Source organism: Dipodomys spectabilis, unplaced genomic scaffold (assembly GCF_019054845.1).
Source record: "Dipodomys spectabilis isolate Male_0828 unplaced genomic scaffold, ASM1905484v1 ptg000018l, whole genome shotgun sequence".
Taxonomy (NCBI): Eukaryota; Metazoa; Chordata; class Mammalia; order Rodentia; family Heteromyidae; genus Dipodomys; species Dipodomys spectabilis.
This window is the reverse complement of record NW_024870695.1, coordinates 4,431,192-4,450,447: the sequence shown is the minus strand read 5'-3', so window position 1 is coordinate 4,450,447 and position 19,256 is coordinate 4,431,192. Positions and strand designations below refer to the sequence as shown.

General features: G+C 40.1%; 1 protein-coding gene across 9 annotated transcripts in view; it reads right to left on the bottom strand.

Moving 5' to 3' along the window:
- Window positions 1-19,256, bottom strand: part of Specc1 (sperm antigen with calponin homology and coiled-coil domains 1) — a 246,676-nt gene that overhangs the window by 95,190 nt on the left and 132,230 nt on the right. For all 9 annotated transcript variants that reach the window (XM_042673715.1, XM_042673718.1, XM_042673720.1 and 6 more), the window contains one exon: window positions 282-1,864. In XM_042673715.1, coding sequence (XP_042529649.1) covers window positions 282-1,864 — 1,583 coding nt within the window. The remainder of the gene's footprint in view (window positions 1-281; window positions 1,865-19,256) is intronic.

Below are 19,256 nucleotides of genomic sequence, written 5' to 3'. Positions count from 1 at the left end.
ACTCTCTAGAATAGGATATTCTTTATTACTACATCACTGATACTGTTTATTACATTCCCACTCAATCTTGAATGCCTGTAGTCAGAAATTTGGGATATTTCACTTGTGAATTCCCAATGCTTCTCTGAAATCCAATAGGTCTTTTTTGAGCTAGAATGCAAGATTTAAGGGGAAAATTGACTCAACAAATGATTATCTTTGTTTTATAACAAAGATAATGCTAACAAAGAGAAATGCTAACAAGGACTCACAGATGCCTGTAAAGACATCTCTCTTCTTACCTTGGCTAGCAGGCTTGAGACATGTTTAATTTCACCATTTGCCTTTAGCAATTCTTGTCTGAGCTCAGTACAAGACAGTTCTAGTTGATCCTTCTCAGCTCTTGCTGCTTTCAACATCTCCTGAACTTCGCAGTTCTCTGTAGTCTGGCCTTCGATACTACTGGTTTCTGTAGCCTTTCGCTTATCACTCTCCAAATGAGCCTTCAAGGACCCATTCTCCATCTTCAAGCCTTCCAAGGTAACTCTACATTCTTCCAAAGTTTTGGCCATCACACTATTGTTACACCTTTCTCGTTCCAGAAACCCATTTAGTTTGTCATTTTCTTCCTTCAGGTGTTTAATCCTATCTAAAGCTCCTTGGTTTTCTTCTTCAACCTTCCGTAAGCTACAGGTAAGCTGCTGCTGAATGTTGAGCAGCTTCTCTCTTTCAAAGCGACTATTCTCAAGAATATCTGTGCACTTCTGCTCTAGTTCAAGGATTTTTCCTCCCTGGGTGCTGGGCTCTTCAATCTTTACTCGCTCTTGTAAAAGATTGATGAGTTTCTCATTTTCTTGACTTAGCTGTTCTGCCCTCTCTCGATGCTGGTGGAAGGATGTCTCTAAAATTGTCTTCTCATCCACCAGCTTCTCATTCTCAGCTGTCAGTTCCTGGACCATTTGCTGCTGGTCTGATAATTCTTGCAGAGTAGCCTGCAGCTCTTCTGTGGTGCTGTGCTGATTCTCTTCCATCTTTTGTATTTTCTCTGTAAGAGAAGCCAGGGACAGCTCGCTTGTGTTGTTTGGGGAGCTCCCCACAGGGGAACACTTTGAGTTCTTAAAAGGGTTGCTAGTGGAAGACAGGGGCCGAGATGGGGTATCCGCAGTGATGTGCTCAAAATCAGAGGCATCTGGTGACAATGAAGCTTTGGTAACATCACTGCTTGAAGAACCCGATGTCTTCAATGCATTCCCATGTGTGTTTCTTTTGTACTCATCAGTCTCACTTGACAGCTCATTTCCAGTTGGGCTTCCAAAGCTTGACTCTTGAGTTGTGGATGTTGGGCAGCTGCTGTCACCAATGTGACTTGCTGTTCCTTCTGAATTTGGTGACTGCTCAAGGTAAGTCAGTTTCTCCTTCAAGGCCCGGTTTTCTTCCTCTAGGTCAGCAAGCTCTTTTTGAAAGGTCTTATTCTTCTCCTCAAGGGCTCTTACCAAAGGTTCTATGTCACCTGGTGGAGCAATTGTTCCATCTGCACTTGGGTCTGAAGCATCAGTCCCCTCAGTGCTCAAAGCCCTTCTCTCTTTGCATTTCTTTAGTTCACTTCGAAGTCTGTTGATTTCACTGTCTTTGGCTTTGGCTTCTGCCAGAAGTTCCCGAACCTGGGACTCGAGCACAGCCTTCTCTCCACCTTCATGGTCTTGCTTGGGTTTTGCAGAAGTGTTCCTCAGGTGCTTGGTAGGAGTGGGCGTGCAGGAGGAAGTTGGACTGGACCCTGATTTCTTAGGATTGGAGGAACCACGTGGCACAGATCTCTCTCTTGAGATAGCTACTGAGAGGTCCCGTGGAGCTGGAATGCCTGTCCGTTTGGTTGTTGGAACAGCCCCTAAAGACAGAAAAAGAAAAAAAAATGAAGAAAAAAAAAAGAGCAAGCACTTATATAATGAAAACCAAATGACTTCAAAACACATGGCATGAGGATAGGGGCTGTCACCCTTCATCCATTTCCTCCTCCTCTGGATAGCCAACCCAGTACCCACGGGTTTTTGTGCCTCCTCCCACAGCCCTGCAGGTGAGGAAAAGCTGACTCCTAGTCTGAGCTTCCAAGAACAAATCTCAGCTACAACTGCTGGTTCAAGGCAGAGGCACACACCTCAATTAAGATCAATGGACATTAGTTGGAGGTAAGACTCAAGTGGTAGAATGCTTCACTTGGGCCCTGAGTTTAAATGTCAGTACCACAATCAATCAATCAATCAATAAAGTAAAAGGGCATCCACCTCTCCCTCATAAAAGAAAGGTAAGACTCAAGACAGAAGAGTATAAAGAGGGGCTGGGAAGGTGTCTCAGTGGTAGAGCGCTTGCCTTGCATGCATGAGGCCCTGGGAAAAAAGCCAGAAGTGGCGCTGTGGCTCAAGTGGTAGAGCACTAGCCTTGAGCTGAAGAGCTGAGGGACAGCGCCCAAGCCCAGAGTTCAAGCCCCACAACCGGTCCCCCACCCCCCAAAAAGAGTATAAAGAAAACCAAATTCTTTTTTTTTTTTTGGTCGGTCGTGGGGCTTGAACTCTGGGCTTGGGCGCTGTCTCTGCACTCTTCAGCTCAAGATGAGTGCTCTACCTCTTGAGCCACAGCACCACTTCGGTTTTCTAGTGGTTTATTGGAGATCAGAGTCTCACAGACTTTCCTTGCCCAGGCTGGCTTTGAACCATGATCCTCAGATCTTAGCCTCCCGAGTAGCTAGGATTACAGGTGTGAGCCACTGGTGCCTGGCAAGAAAACCAAATTTTTTTTTATTGTAAAAATACTGTACAGAGGGTTACAATTACATGGGCAAGATAATGAGTACATTTCTTATCAAGCATTGTAGCCTCCTCCTTTGTTTCCCCTTCCCATCCCTTCCCATCCTCCCCCCCCCCCACCAGAAAACCAAATTCTTAATGACATCACTGAGTTGTGAAAGCAAAACAATTTAGAGGATGGACTGTTGCCAATACATATACTTTCTTTTTTTTTTTTTTTACATATACTTTCTGTAGTCATCCTGAACTGAGTTTTCTGAACTTACAATTTAATGCATCTGCACTGATAATGTTGGCAACTGAAGAACAGCCTTTTGACAAAATATGTTTTATAGAGAAATATGCATTTCTCTATAAAAACTTATAGAAAACATTGTTAATATGTTTTGACTAGGAATATAACTTTGAGAAAGCAGAAGAGGGTATGGTGTCACACACCAACCATCTATCTACTCAGGAGGTGGAAGTTGGAGGATTGAAATCCGAGGCTACCAAAAGCATAATACCTCAAGAGGAAACTAAAGCAAAAAGAATATGTGGGGTGGGTAGGGATAGAGTTCAAGCTGTAGAATGCTTGCTAAGAAGGCATGAAGCCTTGAGTTCAAATCCCAGTACCAACAACAGCCACAAAATGAAATTGGAAGGTTAAGGATGTAGCTTTGGGTAAAGTGCTTGCCTAGTGTTTGTTTGCAATGCCTTGAGTTTGATCCCAAACATCACAAGAATAACAACAACAAGAAATCAGAAGACAAGAATCATACTGAAGAGAAACAGATCAGATCCAATGATGTATCACTTTTAACATCGATAGAAATGATGTATTCATTTGTATTATGAGAAAAAAAGAATGAGTACAGATAACTATGCATCAATTGTAAAGGTTATAATGATTTAAATGACAAGGAAATGAAACAGAATTTAGATTACTTATAACAGCAAATATAAGGTGTAAGGGGGAAAAAAACCAGACACCCGTCTCCCTTATGTTCCAACACTGAAGCCCACTCTGAAGATTATGGGAAAAGGAAAACTCTGGACTTATTTCACAAACACAAAAACCTCTGGAAGAGTCAAGGCTGACTGATTGCAGCAATATAGGGTTGGTGGGAGGACTCTCTGATAATAAAGGATCCTAGAAGTAGTTACCTAGTTGTAGCTCTCTACAGTATAGAAAAGGGGTGTAGGAGGATGGATACTGAGACTGAAGCAGCCTGGTGCTAATGGCAGGAGTCAGTAGAAAGGCAGGCAATCGGGGAACTGTGCCTATACAACTTGCAGATGGCAGGATAAGCTTATAAACTAAAACCTGCCTGACAACAAAACAGGGGCAGGGGGCTACAAAAGAATGAAGAAGCCAGGCATCAGTAGCTAACCTCTGTAATCCTAGCTACTAAAGGAGGCTGAAATGGAAAAAAAAAAAAAAAAAAAGGAGGCTGATTCGAAGCTAGCCAGGACATGAAAATTTATGACATTCTTTTTTTTTTTCCCTTGGTCAGTTTTGGATCTTGAATTCTGGGCCTGGGTGCTGTCCCTGAGCTCTTCAGTTCAAGGCTATAGCTATCAAGCTACTTCCGGCTTTTACTATTTATGTATTGAGGAATCAAACCCAGGGCCTCATGCACGCAAGGGAAACACTCTACCACTGAGCCACCTTCCCAGACCTCATGACATTCTTATCTCCAATAAACTACTCAGAAAAAGCCAGAAGTGGCTCAAATGTTAGAACGCTGCCTTGAGCAAAAGAAGTTCATGGACAGTAGCCCTGAGTTCAGGCCCCATGAACAGCAGCAGCAGAAGAAAAGAAGAACGATAAAGTAGGAAGGACAAAAGAATGATGAAATAAAGATGAGGCTCTAAATCTCTTTTATCCCTTTTTTTCTTTTCTTTTTTCTTTTCTTCTTTTTTTTTTTTTTTTTGTCAGTCGTGGGGCTTGAATTCAGGACTTGGGCACTGTCCCTGAGCTTTTTCATTCAAGGCTATCACTCTATCATTTTGAGCCACAGTGCTACTTCCAGTTTTCTGGTGGTTAAATGAGATAAGAGTCTCGTGGACTTTCCTGCCCAGGCTGGCACTGGATTAGTAGCTAAGCTTCCTGAGTAGCTAGGATTAGGGTGGGAGCCACTGGCACCCAGTGGGGCTTTACATCTTTGGCGTCAAGGACTTACAGGGAAATAGAAAGGAGACCTACAGATCAGAAAGCCTTCTTCAAGGATTTATATCCTCCCTATTTAACCCAAGACCAATCTCTGCAACAAGGAAGATGGTGCAAGTTGGCTGAGGTGGGGCGAAAGGTCTGTCTTCCTGTGGCATAGACGTCTATGCTATATACTCTCTTTCTCTGCCATATTTCTTCTCTAATAAACTTTCTTATCACCTTTACTATGTTCACATCTTGTTGGAATTCTCTTGCCAAAGGCAAGGACTGAAGTTAACTTAGATGCCCTAAATTTCTAGTAACATCATTTTGTGTACTAGCCAGGAAGTTAAGGATTAATTATCTTTTTCTGATACTTAATTCACCAAAAGGTAACACTAGGATTCACAACCTAGCCTGGTTTAGTTGCACCAAACCCACTGTAAAGTCTGTTGGGAGCCAGAAGCAGCTATTAATCCAAAAATCTGACACTGAGCTATGAGGAGGAGCAAAGATACCCCCTGCTACACATCTACCACTCAGTCCTTTGGAAATTTTGGCATAATAAGGACTAAACTGTCATTATTAACATGTAGAAACTGTGGTTATTAAATTTGCTTTTTCAAATTAAGCTCTAGAGACAATGAATACTATAGATGTTTACAACATTTGGGCATTTAGATGCTTTAGTTGCATCATATTAAATTACTCAATGGAGAAAGGATGTAATTATTCTTACAAAATGAAGATGAAGACCATTAAACAATAAAACATTTTCTTAATGCCAATTCTTTAGAATGAAGTCATCTTGGCAAAGGCCACAATAAAACCTAGGAGATAACAGAATTTCATCATAACTACGGTCCAACAGGAAAACTTGTGGGTCTATCACTAAATTAAGGATTCTCTTCCTTCCTTCTTCCTTTCCATGTACTTCTTCACTCTCTCTCTCTCCAGTCATTTATTAGATTGGGATGGGAGAACTCAAATAGAAAAGCGTATCAACTACATTATCTATCTCTCTCTCCTTCTCCCTCTTTTCTCCCTCACTCCACTTTCTCCCTCTCCCTCTCCCCCTCCCTCTCCCTTCTTCCCTCTTTCCCTCCCTCCCTCCCTCCCCACCATCCCCCCCTCTTCTTCCAGTCCTCAGAAAAGAACATATAATTGAAAAAGAAACATAGTATTGAGAATAGTTGAGTATTAATGCTGGTGGTAGGAATTTTACTGTTGTGTTGGGTTTTTTTTTTTACAATTACACTTATGCAATAAATTTAAAAACAGGAAGTGCCTAAAGACATAAAATATACTACTAATAAAGGAAGTACAAATCAAAACCACAATGAGATCTTACTTACACTTGCCAGAATAGCCATCATAAAAACAATAAAAGGGGGGCTGGGAAGTTGGCTCAGTGGTAGAGTGCTTGCCTTGCATGCATGAGGCCCTGGGTTCAATTCCTCAGCACCACATAAGCAGAAAAAAGCCGGAAGTGGCGCTGTGGCTCAAGTGGTAGGGCGCTAGCCTTGAGCTGAAGAGCTGAGGGACAGTGCCCAGGCCCAGAGTTCAGGCCCCACAACCGACCAAAAAAAATAAATAAATAAAAATAAAAATAAAAGTTAAGTGCTGGTAAGGATGTGTATACTTTTGATAGGAATGTAAATTGTAATGAAGAAGAGTAAGGAGGTTTCTCAAAAAAGAAAAAGAAAAACATATGAACTCACCAATCTCACTTAGGGCATGCATATAAAGGAAATGAAGAGAGCATGTTCAAGAAACATCTCTACTCCCATTTTCATTCCAGCAGCACTATTCAAACAGCCAAAAGAAGGAATCAACATGTCATGTCTATCCTAGCACGTATGTGTATACATGTATACAAACATATGTTCATACACAGTGTACCTGTGTGCACACACATATAATGGAGTATTTTTTTTTTTGGTCGGTCATGGGGCTTGAACTCTGGGTCTGGGCGCTGTCCCTCAGCTCTTCAGCTCAAGGCGAGCGCTCTACCACTTGAGCTTCAGCGCCACTTCCGGTTTTCTGGTGGTTTATTGGAGATAGGAGTCTCACGGTATCTCCTGCCTGGGCTGGCTTTGAACTGCAATCCTCAGATCTCAGCCTCCTGAGTAACTAGGATTACAGGCGTGAGCCACCAGCGCCCAGCTAATGGAGTAATATTTGACCTTTAAAAAGATGAAATTCTGTCACTGGTGACAATATGGATAAACCTGGAGGACATTATTAAATGAAATAAGCCAGGCAAATACTGCATGTAGTTACTTGGATATGGAATCTAATAAAATTTAAGTCACGGAAGCAGAAAGTAAAATGTAGTTATCAGGGGCTGAGTCTGGGGGAAAGTTAAAGAAATGTGGGTCAAAGACATAAAATATAAAATTTCAGTAAGATATTAGGAATAATATCAAGAGATCTTTTGTACATTATGAAGACTATTGTTAACAGCAATGTATGAAGTTCTTCAAAATTACTAAGAGTAGCTAGGTGCTAGTGGCTCACACCTGTAATCCTAGCTACTTAGGAGTCTGAGATCTGAGGATCAAGGTTTGAAACCAGCCTGGGCAGGAAAGTCTATGAGACTCCCCAATAAATTACCCCCAAAAGATGAAAGTGGAGCTCTGACTCAAGTGATAAAGCTCTAACCTTGAGCAAAAGAAGCTCATGGACGGGCTAAGAAGTTGGCTCAGTGGTAGAATGCTTGCCTTGCATGCATGAGGCCCTGGGTTTGATTCCTCAGCACCACATAAGCAAAAAGAAAGTGGCGCTGTGGCTCAAGTGGTAGAGCGCTAACCTTGAGCTGAAGAGCTGAGGGACAGCACTCAGGCCCAGAGTTCAGGCCCCACGACCGGACCCAAAAAAAGAAGCTCATGGACCCAGGCCCTAAGTCCAAGCCCTAGAACTAGCACCAAAAAAAAATTTTTTTAATTATTAAGGGTAGACTAAGTATTCTTCTTTTTTTTTTTTTTTTTGGTCCAGGTGTGGGGCCTGAACTCTGGGCCTAGGCGCTGTCCCTCAGCTCTTCAGCTCAAGGCTAGCACTCTACCACTTGAGCCACAGCACCACTTCCGGCTTTTTTCTTTTTGCTTATGTGGTACTGAGGAATTGAACCCAGGGCCTCATGCATGCAAGGCAAGCGCTCTACCACTGAGCCACCTTCCCAGCCTCTAGACTAAGTATTCTTACAACACACAAAAAAGGGAGTAATGTATGTGTGTTAAAAAGCTCAATGTAGCATTCCAAAGTAAAAACACATTACAAACATATTAGACATGATAAATATATAGAATTTTAATTGGACAATTAAAATAAACTTGCTGTAGGTACAGTGGGTTTACACCTGTAACTATAGCTGTCAGGATCCTGGTGAAGAAGGATTGCAGTCTCAGGCAACCTGGGCAAAAAGTACATAAGACCCTGTTTCAACCAACAAAAAGCTGTGTATGTATGATACATGCCTGTCATTCCAGCTATGCAGAAACATAAATAGCAAGACTGCAGTCCAGTCTGGCTCAGGCATAGATGTAAGGCTGTATTTGAAAAATAATTAAAGCAAAAGAGCTGGGTGGGAGGTGTTTACAGCTCAAGTGGTAGAGCATCTGCCTAGCAGAAGTCCTCAAGTTGAAAATCCTAGTATCACACACACAAACAAAACCCAGTATCTAAAAAATTGAAAACAAGCTGAGCTTGGTTGCTCTTATCTACAATCACAGCTCTCAGAAGGCTGAGGCAGGAGGATCAAGAGTTTGGACAAAAAAAAAAAAAAAAAAAAAGAGTTTGAGGCCAGCCTGAGCTATATAGTAAGATCATGTCTCAACAAAAACAAAAATAAGCTGGGCACCAGTGCCTCATGCCTATAATCCTAGCTACTCAGGAGGCTGAGATCTGAGGATCACGGTTCAAAGCTAGCCTGGGTAGAAAAGTCTGTGAGACTCATATCACCAATAAACCACTAGAAAACCAGAAGTGGCACTGTGGCTCAAGCAGTAGAATGCTCGCCTTGAGCTGAAGAGCTGAGGGATAGCACCCAAGACAGAGTTCAAGCTCCACAACTGACAAAAAATAAAGAAAGAAAAAAATAAACTCAAAACAAGAAGAAAAAACCCTATCATAGCAACATGCAGAGAGATAAGAAAATGGAAAAAATATATATATATATATATATATTCTTTAAAGAATAAAAAGTGTATTTAAGCTGGGCACTGGTGGCACACACCTGAAGGCTGAGATCTGAAAATCATGGTTTGAAACCAACTAGAGCAAGAAAGTCCAAGAGACTCTTAGCTCCATCCAATAAACCAGCAAAAAAAAAAAAAGGAAGAAAGAAATAAAAAAAATAATCCCAGAAGTAGAGTTGTGGCTCAAGTTGTAGAGCCCCAGCCTTGAGCAAAAATGCTTTAAAAAAACAGCAAAACCTTACTGCAGCCCTGAGTACAAACTCCGGTACACACACACATAAAAGAGTACATTTAAAATAGCAATTGCAGGGTTGGGGATGCAGCTCAGTTATATAGCATATGCTTAGCCCGTGGGAGATCCTGAGTTTGATCTCCAGTACTGTAAAAGAGAAACAGACAGAGGAGAGATGAGGATAAAGGAAAGGAATCAATGTGGAGATCATTTAAACTATGTACCAGGTAACTAAGTCCTATAACAAGTGATGATTCTCATGACCTGGAAATAAAGTATTTTAGTGGTTTGTTTTTCAACCCTCATATGTATCAAAGAATATACCATTGGGGTGTTCTTGGTATTTCTCTATAAAGTGACCAGATGAGGGAAATGATGACATTTTAAAATAAGTTAATAATTTTTCCTTGAATTAGCCAATGATAATTTCATGTAATAACTGATCTGCGTGAAAGATAGGAGGGAGGAGGGAGATATAAATGAAAGTTCATAATCTTCACACCCACAAAGTGGCTGCTTTGCTTTCTCCACAGAAAAACAATTCACTAATTTAGTTCCCAAGAACCTTACCTACTTGGATTTCATTTAACTATAACTCTTTTCTCAAAGAGTTCCAATAATTTCTATATTGCCAAGTCTAATTTCCCCCTTTTTCTTCAACCTTCTCAGCTCTTCTGTGGCCACTAAGTTTCTGGACTTTATTCTTTTCTTCATTCCTTTTCTTCTTGCCAAACAATGGTGCCCATCATTCTGGTCCTGCTATTCTAAGAAACTTCAAATCACACTGAAAACTCCTTTCTCTTTCCTTTTGCAAATAACCAGTTGGCCAGTAAACCTCATTAGCATCTTTGGAAATGTTCCTGTATTGTTCATTATTCTTTTGTTTTGGTCTGAATCTATTCCAGGTCCTCAGGATGTTCTGTATAAATTTATGAACCCACTTTCTCCCAGGTCTTCCTGAACCCAGCCTTTCCCACCCTTGGAACACACTTTAATAAGGTCACTTTAACACCTTATCCATGCTTCTTCATCATCTGTGGTTTTTCCCCTAGGCTGTATCAACCTCAGACTTCTGATGGCTTCCAAGAAGGTTCAGTGTGTAATCTTGTCCTAGTCAATGTGTCTAACTTTGTGCATCTTTACTTTCCTTGGCTCTTAACACACGCTGTTCATTACAGTCAGTATCCTGAACATCCCCAACAGCCTGTGACCTGAGAAATTCCTTTTCCACTGGATGCTTCTGAATGGCATTTAAACATGCTTAATTTTCTCTAGTTTTTTGTATTTTTTTTAAGTCTGGTGCATGTCTGCCAGAGGAGTTTGCAGCTGTCAGGGGGAGGCTGACAGACACCATTTAGGTCTCTATCATGGATGGCATCAGTCCCTGGTCTATTTACATCAGACTGATGATGGCTTAAGTAGTCAGCATATTCCTGGTTTTGGTCTGAATCTGAGTTATTTCTTCCCCACTTCTTCCCCTCTCCACGACAAATCATAATGTTAGTGAAAATTAAAGACAGATGCAGGTGATTGCCTGGTAAGAGTATTAGGAAAAAGATATCTCTTCCAAGAAGAACTGAATTAAAATTGGAACCATACCAAAGGGAAGGCAAACCTTCTCTTACAACTAAAAAAGATGTATACTCTTAGCTACATAGAGAAGAAGAAAAGGAAAGATAACAGGAAGTAAAGCTAGTTCCAAAAACAAGAACTGCCAAGCTTGAAGAGTTATTCCACCTAACAGCAAGGAAAACAAAGGAATGCAGACAGGACAGGAGGCTATGGATTGTACCATGAATGGAAGAATCAAGGACATTTCTAGATACCAGATTTTAAAAAGGTATGGTATGTAAAGATGAAGGTGCCTGTTACTTATCTCCAAACATACACAAAACTACAAAATAGAATGTACCAGTCAGAAATGGGTCACTGAAAAATAAATAAACAAACAAACAAATAAATAAAAAAACAGGACTTTAAAGGGACTGAAGCAGTGGAGGGGAGCTGGCTCAATACTGAGACCAGTGTATATAGCCAGGAAGACAGGCAAGTTTTTGATGCTTACTATTTGGAAATCTCACAGAAAATCTGCTCTGTCTCCATGCTGTTGAGACCACAAAGTTAAAAATGTACTATATAATGAGGGAAAGACTCTTCAAACGTGTCCAGAAATGAGTTAACACTGGAAACTTTTCTTAGAGTTTAAGAATAAGAATTTGGGTCAGAGACTTAAAGCTGGAAGAGCATATCTCCTCAAGAAGGAAAGCATGTAAAACCCCAGAAAATATTCTAAACTGGAAGAAGTGTTGAATACAAAAATTTAATTATGAGAACAGTAACAATCAAAGATATAGCATTTAGGCAGAACTTCATGGACTCTGTAACAGAACAATAGGAAGTGTATCTACTAGAGGAAGAGCCAGACATAAAAGCATGATACTACCTCAAAACAACCATTGTAAAAAGGGACTAGAGGGTCATGTGCCAGTGGCTCATGGCTATAATTCTAGGTACTGAGAAGGCTGAGATCTGAGAATCTCAGTTTGAAGCCAGCCTGGATAGACAAATTCCTGAGACTCTTATCTATTATTAACCAGCCAAAAGACCTAGAGGCATGATTCAAGTTGTAGAGTACCAACTGTGAGCAAAAAAGCTCATCAAGAGCACAGGCCCTGAGTTTAAGTCCCAGCACCACCTAAAAGTAGGAAAAGAAAGCTGAAGACATGGATCAAATGGTGGAACCCTGCTTTACAAGCAAAAAGCCCCCTACTTCAATCCCTAGTACCATCAGAAGGAAAAAGAGGGGAAAAAAATCTTTCTGTGTTGAAGAATACAAGTTTCTAGAACTCAAGTCAAGTAAAATGAATGAAAAAAAATCCATTTGGAGATTTGTGTTTATTATGCTTCAGAAGACCAAAAATGTCTAACAGTTTGGTGAACAAGTACAAACTGAAAATGAGATTGGCTGTCATCATTCTTTAGTAACACTAAATTCCAGGAGGCAACAAATCAAATGCCTTCAAAGTTTAGAGGAAATAAATGATTTTCAACATGGAACTTCAATTCAACTGAACTATAAAATCAACCACAGAATTTTTAAAAAATACATTATAAAGTGGCAAAGCTGAGAAAATTAAACTTAAACTGCTAGTACCTCTTCTAACTAAGTTGTTTGAGGGTATGTGCTCCAGAAAACAAGGAAGTAAATCAATGAGGAAGAAGGCAAGAGACCCAGGAAGTAGCAGCATCAGCACAGAAAGAGGTATGGAAAACATGCCTAGATTGGGAGGACAAAATGCCACAAAAGGGAAGTTTCTTTGGCAGAATATCTGACTGGGTAAAAACTATGAAAAAATAGGATATGATAAAAATAGCAAAAACTCAAGAAAGTTCATAAATTCAAGGAACTACATAACACACCTAACAAAACTGTAACATGATTTTACTCTGCAGGTAAGAACATATATGAAGTCACAGTGAAATCAGTACTACTGAAATTGGCCTATATATAGAGCATGCATAACTATTTTCTAGAACAACTGAATATTATCATCCTTGAAGGTAAGAAAAATTAAAAAGCACAGGAGAAAAACTGAAAGACAGAAAACAAGGAGGAGAGAACTGGCAGAGAGTAGCAATAATATCCACCCTTATGTTACAAATTAAGAGCTAAAGATAATACATATAGTTATCAAAACAAGAAATACAAGCTGGGTGCTGGTGGCTCACATCTGTAATCCTAGCTCCTCAGGAGACTGAAATCTAAGGATTGTGGTTCAAAGCCAGCCTGGGCAAGAAAGTCCATGAGAGTCTTATGTTCAATTAACCAAAGAAAACCAGAAGTGGCACTGTACTCAAAGTGGTAGAGGACTAGCCTTGAGCAAAAGAGCTCAGGAACAGAACCCAGGCCCAAGTTCAAACCTCAGGATCAATAAAAACAAAAACAAAAAAAATACCATGATATATAGATGACATATATTATTAAAATAAAAGTGCTAACCAAAAAGGAAACTAAAAACAGTGATATTATGACACAGGGTAAAGGTATAAGGTTAAGGGTTAAATTCTCTTCAATCACAACAAGAGTCAACAAAATGTATATATTCAAAAAGTTACAGTGGGTACCCAGTGTCTCACACTGTAATCTTAGTTACTTAGGAGGCTGTGATCTAAGGATCAAGGTTTGAAGTTAGCCCAGGCAGGAAAAGTCTATGAAACTCTTATCTTCAATTAGCCAGCAAAAATTCAAGAATAGAGATGTGGCTTCAAGTGGTAGAGTACCAGCCTTGCATGCAAAGACTAAAGGAGAGTATGTGGCACTAAGTTTAAGATTAAATACTGAAACAAAAGTAAAAAAGTAAACAATTGCAGTGTAAGAAAATGAGAAGACAAGCCACTGACTGGAAAAGAATATTTGCAAATGACATATCTAATATAGAACTGTTATCCAATACATACAAAGAACTCTTAAAACTCAACAATGAGGAGATGAAGACGTGACTCAAATGGTAGGGTTAGGGTGCATGCCTAGCAAACACAAGGCCCTGAGTCCTAAACTCAGTACTACTAAAAATAAGAAAAAAAATAAAAACTTCAACTATGAGAAAACAAACAGCATGATTAAAAATGAATAAAACATGAGAACAGATAGCCAGATAAGCATATAAAAAACTGTCCCATATCACATGCTATTAGGGGATTGACAATTAAAAACATGAAGTATCACTATTTATCAATGCAATATCCATCCAAATCCCAATGTCATTATTCACCGAGATAGAGAAAATAATCCAAAAATTCACATGGGATCAGAAAGATTCCAGATAGTTGAAGAAATTTAAGGCAATAAAAGCTATTCTGGAGATATCACAATTCCAGACCTTAAAACTTTACTACAGAGCTGTAAACAAAAACAGCTTATTACTGGCATAAAAATAGGCCTGAAGAACAATGAAATAGACTAGAAGGCCAAGAAATAAACTCTTATACTTATAGTTATCTGCTATTTGACAAGGGAAACAAAAACACGTTTGAAAAAGATAGCCTTTTCAATAATTGGTGTTGGGAAAACTGGATGTCCATATGCAGAAAACTAAAATTGGATCTGTTTGTCACATTGCATCAATATCAACTCAACATGGATCAAAGATCTCAATGTAAGATCTGAAACTTGGAAACTACTACAAGATGGAATAGGAGAAAAATTAGAACTTAGTGGCACAAGCAGGAACTTTCTGAATATAGTCTCAGGGGCACATCAAACAGGAGAGAGCTTTGACAAATGGGATTACATCAAACTAAAAAGTTTTTGCACAGCAAAGGACACAGTTATTAAACTATAAGCCTCCAGCTCTTGGCTTATAGCTTATAGCTGAAATCCTAGCTACACAACGGTTGAGATCTGAGGATTGAGGTTCAAAGCCAGCCAAGCCAGGAAAGTCTGTGAGACTCTTATGTCCAGTCAACCACCAAAAAGCCAGAAGTGGAGCTATGGCTCAAGTAGTAGAGCACTACCCTGGAGCAAAAAAGCTCAAGGAAAGCACACAGGTGCTGAGTTCATGCCCCAGGACTGGCACAAACATACACAGGGTTGATCCTGTAGCTTATATCATGCAGGGAGCAATGGTAGAGCAAAACTATTTACCCCCATGGCTAGAAATCAAGGGAAAGGAAGAGAGCAAGGTAGAACCTATAAGTACATGTTAACAAGTGAAAGGAGTCATTTGGAGAATGACATTTTGGAGATGGAAACCCCCACCCCAGAGGGAGGGAAGGATGACTAGGCAGAGAACAGAGGAATTTTAGGTAGAGAGCATACTCTGTATATACAATGGAGGATGCACATCATTCTTCATTTGACCAATACAATGGAATTTAGGTGATAATAACGTCAATGTGGGTTCATGACTACAATAAATACACCAGAATGGTGAAGACTGTTGATAATAAGGAGATGTGTGTGTTTAGGGGTAGTAAGAACAAGGGAACACTATTTTTTGCTGTTGACCTAAAAATATAAAGCATACACATGTGGTGTATGCCTATAATCCCAACCCTCAAGAACTGAGGCATGAGGATCATGATTTTGCTGCTACATAGCAACAAATTCTAGGGTAGCATGGAATTAAGATTCTGTCTCAAGAGCCAGAACCCCTGTTCCCTTTCCCAAACTAAAAACAACAAAAAACAATAAACATCAGAGGAAGGATAGAACAGCCGTAGTCTTGGTTTTCACAAGCTCCTTGCACTGGTTTTTTGAGTGTGGTGGGTAGGGGGTGCATGCATGCAAGCATGTGTACCAGTCCTTGGGGTGTGAACTCAGGACACTGTCCCTGAGCTTTTGTGCTCAAAGCTAATACTCTATCACTAATACTCTATCACTTTGAGCCACAGCACCATTTCTGGCCTTTTAGCAGTTGAGTTTCCTGCCTGAGCTAGCTTTGGATTTCTATCCTAAGATCTCAGCCTCCTAAGGAGCTAGAATTACAGGCATGATCCACCAACACCCAGCTGCCCCTGGTTCATTTTTGTGACTTATGCATATACTACCATAATAATGAAAATTAAGAAAAAGCCCTGTGAATGTCTATGAATCCAGGGTAGAACCAGGCAGTCAGCAGACTGTTGGATTTATAGGCAGCACTGATCCTTTGGACTTAGAACAAATGAGATAAAGATTGAGGCAATTGAGAAAGCAGGTGCTCTGCCATAAGGAACTAAGTTGTTATCATACCTTGGAGCCCCACCTTGACAATGAAGAAAGGAATTTTTCCACAACTGAACTGTGAAACAGTCTTCAGGAAATCTCAATGCAGTGCTTTCTAGAGACTCCTACAATCACCTAGTAAAGTTCATAAATTCTCCTGGCAAATCAAACATAGTAAACACACACACACACACACACACACACACACACACACACACACAACAACAACAACAACAATACAAAAACACAAAAGGGTCCTGCAGTCTTGCACACTTTACTTCCTTTTGTTAGAAGAAAACCATAACGTCAACCTGTAGAGACCATTTTTGTAAAAGGATAAATGTTTGTATTTCTTTTTTTTTTAAGAATGCAAAATTTATTTTGCTCACAGTCTACTTAAAATGCTATAATTCTATGTTCTGCTCTTCCCATATATCCATGTTGTGCCACAGCCACTAAGAGCAACAGTGCACTATGAACAACACTGCAGAACAATGGGGATAATAAAGCTATGAACAAAAGACCCCTAATTCTCAGAAAGGGGCTCCAGGCTGAGGCAGACACAGTGCCGGCTCTGTGCTGGGTGACAGGCAAGCCACCAGAAGACACAAAGCCACAGTGGTTGTAAGAGAGAATGGTCTAGTGGGATAGCTTCCCACAGGCAGCCCACACAACAGGCTGCAGTTAGTCATCACTAGAAGCCAGAATGCAAAACAGCTCTGGAAGGGCAGTGGCTAATGTGCAAAAGTTTGAAGAGTGCAAATCAGGCAGGGACAACAAGTTTCCATTGAAACCGTAGTGGCCAGAGATCGCCTCAGAATTCACTTTGCAAAGTATTAGCCTCCTTGCACATTGTGTGGGCCAAGTGAAATCCTCATTGCCTAACTCAAGCTCTTAGCACCCCAAACAGAAATCTTCCAGTGCTGGAGGAAGATAAAGCCCCTGTCTCCAAGCAGCAAACACTAAGAATGAGATATTGCTGAGGGTAGTTGGGCTTTTGTGAATAAAAAGATCCGCCTTTCCTAGTGCTGCCTTGCTTCCTGAAATAGAGGAAAAGCTCAACTTCAGGTTTATGAGGCTCAATGCAAGCTATAATCATGCAGTCTAGATAGTGGAACTGTATCATGACAATTTTACCCTTGGTTCATCTGTAACTTAATCTACTAGAGATCTCTAAGAAACTTCAGAGTTCTACCACTAAAGACATTAATTCTGAGAATTACAAGGCCTGGGCCTACTGTGTTCTACTAATTTTTATTAACATCGCTTTTAAAGTGTTTGTTTTTTAAACTACCCACAGGTTAAAAACATACAAAGAAGTTTAAGAAATCATTTATATTCCCTACATTGGAATATTTACCATGTAGGAAAGGAACTCTATATTTGTGTTTTCCACCCAGGTAGTACTTTGGTGGTGGTTTTTGTTTGGGGAGGTACAAGGAATCAAACCTAGAATCTTGTGTATGCTAAGTAAGCATCCCTACCATTGAGTTAAATCTCCAACTTTAATTTCCAAACCATTTCACATAGATTCATTTAGGGTTCACAAAAATCAATTGGCAAAACAATTTTTTTTGAGGCAAAGTCTTGTTAGGTTGCCCAGGCTGGCCTTAAATTCCTGGGTTCAAATGCTTCTTCTGTTTTAGTCTCCCAATTACTGTAACTATAGGCATGCCAAGCTTTTGGCAAAAGTATTACCACCATCATTGTACAGAAAAGGAAACCGAAGGTCTGAGAGGCCTCATGATTTTCCCAAGGATCACACAGTTTAAGCCAGGCTTCTGATATCTAAGGAAGTATAAAAAAATTATTATTTCAGAACTAAAGAAACAAATCAATGTGGCCTAACTTTTCATACAAAGTATTAGCAGTAGTACCTAACTTGTGCTGCCATTTACTAAACTCATGTTCAGTCACCATGGGAAATTTTCGGCGATGAAACCCAGCCTTAGGACACTTCCAATGTCAAGCAGCTCACATAGTTGGACAATCCTTCTTTCTATGAAGCTGGACTCTGGTCTTCTTTAACATGGCACATACTGGTTCCAGTTCTGAAACAATCTGGAACCACAAAGAACAAATTGATTGTCTCGTCCACATGACATCTAAGTATCTGAAGGCAGCTTTGTTTCTTGTTGTTCTTCTACTCTTCACTCAAAGCATTCCTAATTCTCTCTGCCAGGCCTCACAGGACCTGGGATCCATTCACTGGATGAACTGCCTAGCAAGCTTTTGATTTACCAATGTCTTTCTGAAACACTACCCAGAATCTCAAAATGTTTCAGATGTGGTCTCAGTGAATTAGAAATCTTTGATTTGCAACAGAAAAAAAATCAGTCTTTGTAACAATACAAAGACAAGTTTGTGGTGGTTGCAAATCAAAATCTATCTAGTATCAGGCCAACTTGAGGTCTGTTTCAACTGAAAGATATCTTCAGGGTCAATTTGCTCTTGTCCTGTCTTCCTCCCCTGGTCACATTAATTAACATCTTGCTCTAGCAGCTCTAACACTCATGAAAGTCTCATCAAATCTGGTGAGAAAAAGTTAATCATCTCCTGGACACCCCAACAAACATCTCTGTCTGGACCAACCTTGACCTATTGAGGACAAGGTTTCAGTACTGATCCACCCCAAGTGGGAAAATAGTGAGTTATCCCAGGGGAATTCTTGGAAGAAGAGGCAAATAGAAGCTGGGAGGCCAAACACAGTGTTCTAATGTGGCCTGACCAATGCTGTGTCAGTTCTCCAGCATAGTATACTAATATGGCAGATGACCATGCAGCCATTTTGCTGTTTGTTTTCAAGTGGCTCACCATATAGTAGACCCCTTTTATCCATGGTTCCAGGCACCCATACTCACCCCATGGTCCACAAATATTAGTAGGAAAATACCAGAAATAAGTAATTCATCAGTTTTTAAAAGCTCACCATGAAATTTCCCACTATCTTCCTCTATCTTGTGCTGAATATGATATGCTACATAAGCTTAGTCTCTCTGCAAATGTGGACATGGAAGAAACAAGGTGCACTGGTACCCCCTTTCCTGTGGGACACAGTTCCAAGACTGTTAGTGAATGTTTGAAACCACAGATACTGAATACTACTTATGCTGTTGTTCCCATATACATACTTACATTCCTAAGATAGTTTAATTAATGAATTATGCACCATGATTAATACGTAAAAAAGAACAATTATGACAATATACTG